This window comes from Prunus avium, chromosome 4 (genome assembly GCF_965620075.1).
Source record: "Prunus avium chromosome 4, drPruAviu1.hap1.1, whole genome shotgun sequence".
Taxonomy (NCBI): domain Eukaryota; kingdom Viridiplantae; phylum Streptophyta; class Magnoliopsida; order Rosales; family Rosaceae; genus Prunus; species Prunus avium.
Window position 1 is genome coordinate 15628305 of NC_142287.1, and position 4989 is coordinate 15633293.

Below are 4989 nucleotides of genomic sequence, written 5' to 3' on the forward strand. Positions count from 1 at the left end.
TGGTTATACGTATTTTCCTCAAAGTCCAACTTGGTAGAGAGAGGAAGGGAAAGAAAGAGAACATCTTTAGAGAGAGAAAGAGAGAGGCAGTGTTTTACTTGCATTTTTGAAGGGCAATACTTTGTTTAATATCCACACAATCTAAAAGCCTCCAAAAACTATTTAAGCATGGCCTCCAATTCAGTCAATTATATAAGACTGTCTGTATTGTTTTTCTTCTTTTTTCTCTTGTCCACTACCTGTTCGTTGATTTACTTGAGAGAGAGACACAAACAGAGGGAAAGGGAAAAAAGAAAGAGAGAGAGAGGGTGGTTGAGAGGACCGTGGGTGGGGGAGGATTCTTTGATGAAGAATCTGTTGAACTAATGTGAATAATTCACAATTCTCAAGTTCATCACCTTCTTCATCAAAATCTCTGTTATCTTTCACTTCACCGCCTCCTGATCTCCTTCTGTCTTTACCTTTAATTTGGACTCATTTCATTTGTTTAAATTGATCATTTGGGTGTTGCGTTTCACCTAATTTTGTTTCAATCTCAACTACCCAGATCTGCTTTGCAGCTCATTATTATTTTTTCCAGATTTTCTTTGCTCCGAAAGAGAGAATCATAGATTTTGGAGATATGGGTCTCTGCATCTAGACTTATCTTAATCCTTTATTTTTCTTGGGAGCTCCAGGTGTCAGAAGGCCCGTATCAGATCTGAGTGCCCCACCCCCATTAGCTTCTTGGGTTTAGTCTTTTTATCTCTCTTTCATCCTCTCCTTGATTGACAGCTGTTGAAGCTGTCTGTACGGCTGGGGTCCTTATAGTATAAAGGAAGGAAAGTTAAGCATTTTCATTTTTGATTGAAGGAGAGAGAGGCAGGGAGCAAAGTATTTGGCTTCCTTTTGGTTATAGATTGGCTTAAAGGTGAGCTCCCACCAAAGTTGGTTTTTTTCTTTGGGTAAGAGGGTGTCCACAGTCATCGCCAATTATAGTTTGATTACTTTGGAAGAGGAGGCCCACCGTTGGGTTTTGGTGGGCTTCGTCGGAACCAATAAAAACCCATCAGTTGAAAGGGGTTATTAAAGATCCCACTTTTGCTTTTACAATTTGTAAGAGAGAGGGTGAAGAAGAGGAGGAAGAAGTGAAAGTGAAGACAGTTCAAGTTTTGCTCCATTTAGCATTTTACCATTTGCTTTTCCACAATTGGTCCCTCATCATTTATGCCAAACTAGAATTTGACCCTTAAGAGGAGAATTACCCTTTTGTAATGCTACTTTACTTGTTCATTACTGGCCTCTCCTTTCTCTTTTTCAAGACTCTTCCTCTCAAACCTCTCCCACCATGGGCTTGTGAGATGCGCTTGTTGTCCCCCTGGTTTTGGAAAGAATTATCATTCTTTACCATATCCAAGTTGACAAAGAAGAGCTTTTCAATTTTCTTTCTTTCTCCATTTCCTTCCAAAATGTCCCTCAAGAGGAAGCCTCTGTCTCTTTCTGCTAAAGTTGAGAATGTTGAAGAAGAAGACACACCAGAGATGTCTGTGTTGGACTTGCCAGAACTGGTCTTGGAATGCATACTTGAGAGGCTTCCTCCCGACGCGCTTTTTCGAATGACAGGTGTTTGTACTTCTTTGAGGGAGAGATGCAGGAGTGATCACCTTTGGGAGAAGCACATGAAACAGAAATGGGGCAGAGTTATTGGCCCTGCTGCCTACAGGGAGTGGCAGTGGCATATTGCTTCCAAAACCGATTTGGTTGATGTCAAGCAGGGCAAGCAAAAGGGTCTCATGAGAATTCTATCTCTTGGTTGGCCTTTCTCATGGATTAGATCCAGGGTTGATGATCATAGCCAGCAGAGGTGTTCTTTGCCAGCTGATTCCATCATGTCTTGGTACCTTGCTCTTGAGACTGGCAGGTTCTGGTTCCCAGCTCAAGTCTATAATCGCGAGGTTATCTATGAGTTTGCAATATTTATTATTTGTTTATTTATTAAAAACTGTTGATTCTGTTCTGTTCCCAAAACTACATGTTTTATATGTTTTTTTTTCTTGTATTGCAGAATGGACATGTTGGATTTATGTTGTCATGCTATGATGCTGAAATTAGCTATGATCCTTGCACTGACACCTTCCAAGCCAGGTAGTTGGACAATTGGTCTCCTTCTATGTTTATAACTGTTTCTTATTGCTTATGTATGTTATTGGGATTTTGCATTTATGACTGTTTCTTATTGCTTATGGTAAGTCGATGTGGATGATCTAACTTGAGGTGGGTTTTCTGTTCAGGTACCCACCACATGGAAGGCGAGCAGTTGCAATTGAAAACGGTGTGCCTTGGGAAAGGCTTAGAGCACCACCAATCGAGACTCCCCCTCATGATCTTCATATGTCTGACTGTTTGAATGAGTTACAGCCTGGTGATCATATTGAGATTCAATGGAGAAGAAACAAAGAATTTCCTTATGGTTTGTTATTCGTCCAACTTCCCTTCCAAATTATTCTAAATCCCATTACTGCTCATTTAAGTCATCTAGAGTTTCTTTTGGTTGGTTACTTTTGGAAGAAACTTGAAGATTGACTGCTTCCGCAATGTCTACAAATATGATTTTCCAACGTTTCCCTTTAAAAAAAATGAAGGCAGTTCAACCTAATTTGTATATAGAAGGTATATTGAATTTTGCTTGGATTTGCTTGGTGGCATCTAATACTTGGCAATCAGAACTTAAACAGTATATAACTCATACTATATACAGATACGACTTTTGGTTCGATTTGCTTGTTCAACCTAATTGAAAGGCATTAGATTCGTTTAATATGCAGAAACTTAAATAAAAGGTGAAATTAATTAATTTCCCATTGTCCATTGCTTGATATGATTTTCTGTATGTATTGCAGGTTGGTGGTATGGTGTTGTAGGTCACCTAGAATCATGTGATGGAAATGAAAATTACTGCCTTTGTCATATTAGTGGTGAGTTGAATTCATTCCTTTCAACCCTTAAAGTAGGATTTATGCTCTGTAGGATTGATTAGTATGTGATTGCAAAAAGAGATTTTGCCGTTGGAGAATCTGACAACTGATTTTGGCTGAAAAATATTATATTGCTAAGATTCCAACTTAAATTTTTTTTTTTCTTTCACCATTGTCTCAGCAATTGGATAAAGCATTTTAGGGCAGAAAATCTCTTGTTTTCATATCTGATAATACCGATAAAAGTAGCCACCTTCATTAATTAAGTTCATAAAGAATTGAGGTTCTTGCAAGAAGCCATTGATATCTCTAAGTTGTGGATAATAAGAATGCAAAGTTAGCTTTCACAGAATAGACACTACTAGTCTTGGCCTCCTCCCTTTTCTGATACCCAATATTTTAAAAGGTGGACCAGTTTTTGTGCTGTTTGATTGGTCCCCAAGACATATCATTGTCATTATGTCATAATTTCCACCAACATTGTGATAAATTTGTCTGGGAAGAATATTTATAGCCAACCACAATGAAAGAACTCAATCTTCCCTGGAGTCTCTGTTTTTTGCAAAGTTGGGAATCTTAATGCTTTGTGGGGCTGCCATGCTCATCCTTCTTTGTTTTTCCAATATTTTTTAATCTCTCCATCACACCCCACCAGCCAAGCATATTGCAAGAGATTTGTGTCCTCTTCTCACCACAAACAGACATTAACATTTATATATGATAATGACGATGTTGGTGATCATATATAGTCATATAATTCTAATAATATTTTATAATAAGAATTTCTAACTACTTTATGAATGACAGAAAATAGCACTGTAATTATTTGTTTTGGCAGGGTTTCAATTCATTTTGTTTCCTAAACCAAATATTTTGGAGTGCTTGGAGAACCCATGATAATGGAAATACATTAAATTGGTTTTTCTAAACACAGCAATTGGAAAATTGTTTGATTATAGATTTACAGAAACAACTTGTATAGGAAAATCACAGAAACAATTACAGATCCTGAAATATTTCTTTTATAGATTTTTATCACTGCTTTGATTTCAGATGAAATGAGCAATATACAAGAGGGAAAGTTTTTCTTGAGCTCTTAAATTGGAAACTATTGCATTAAAAATTAACAAGGTGATCATCTGTGATTGTTAAACAGACACTGTGGTGCTGGAGTTCAACCAGTACACGCATGGATCACGGTGGAGATGCACAAACATCAGCAGAAGAGACCATCGAGAGGAGGGAAATGAGGCAGATGGGTTTTACGGGGGCATCAGGAAGCTTAGAACCAAGGAAGAGATTTCCACATGGAAGAGACTTTGGCCAACTGAAGTCTTGGAATAATGGTACGTGCCAAATTTTTTTGTTGTGATATCATCATCAACAATCAATCCAATTCTTGATCCACTTGCATAACCGAAACAAGTGGATGCCTTAAGCTGGAAGTTTGCTTCAGATTCAATGGACCGCATGGATGTGGAGGCCATGATGTTTAGCTATACCCATTTTATTTTACTATTTTTTTTTTCGTGGGAGGTTTCTAGGCTATTTTATGGAATTCTGGTCCTTGTACATGACTCCAATTATTGTACAATAACTTATCCCACGATATGTAAAATTTTAGTTTATAATTTTCATTTGGAGGTTATAGAAAATGTTAATTCAGTTGCAGTTTCTTACATTTCTTCGCAATATCTCTACTATAATAAGCCCACGTATAGGCCCCCCGATTCCAGAAAAACAGTGTTAAACGGGATAACACTTTTTTGTTATTTCTGACCAATCATGGTATGCTAAGCCAAGTAGAACGGTATGCCAAATCAAGTGGAAAAGTTATCACGCATGACATACCATCATTTATTATATAGAGCAAAACAATGCTATTCCCGTTCCACACAATTGTTTTTTCCCTGATTATGTAGTGCCCATACTCCTTTTTTAGTTATTTATATATATACCCATTTCTAGCATTATAAATAAACGTACGCAGTTCCCATGTTTGCGCTGTGGTTTTGAGAGAAAAAAAACCCATAGC

General features: G+C 37.5%; 1 protein-coding gene across 1 annotated transcript; it reads left to right on the forward strand.

Annotated features, from left to right (window-relative positions):
* The first annotated feature begins 219 nt into the window (after nt 1-219).
* LOC110750661 (F-box protein At2g32560) lies at nt 220-4619 on the forward strand. The gene is made up of 5 exons (XM_021951024.2): nt 220-1934; nt 2045-2124; nt 2271-2449; nt 2880-2954; nt 4111-4619. Exons 1-5 carry the CDS (start codon nt 1254-1256, stop codon nt 4296-4298), a joined length of 1203 nt encoding a protein of 400 aa, XP_021806716.1. The 5' UTR covers nt 220-1253; the 3' UTR covers nt 4299-4619.
* Nucleotides 4620-4989: the final 370 nt, after the last annotated feature.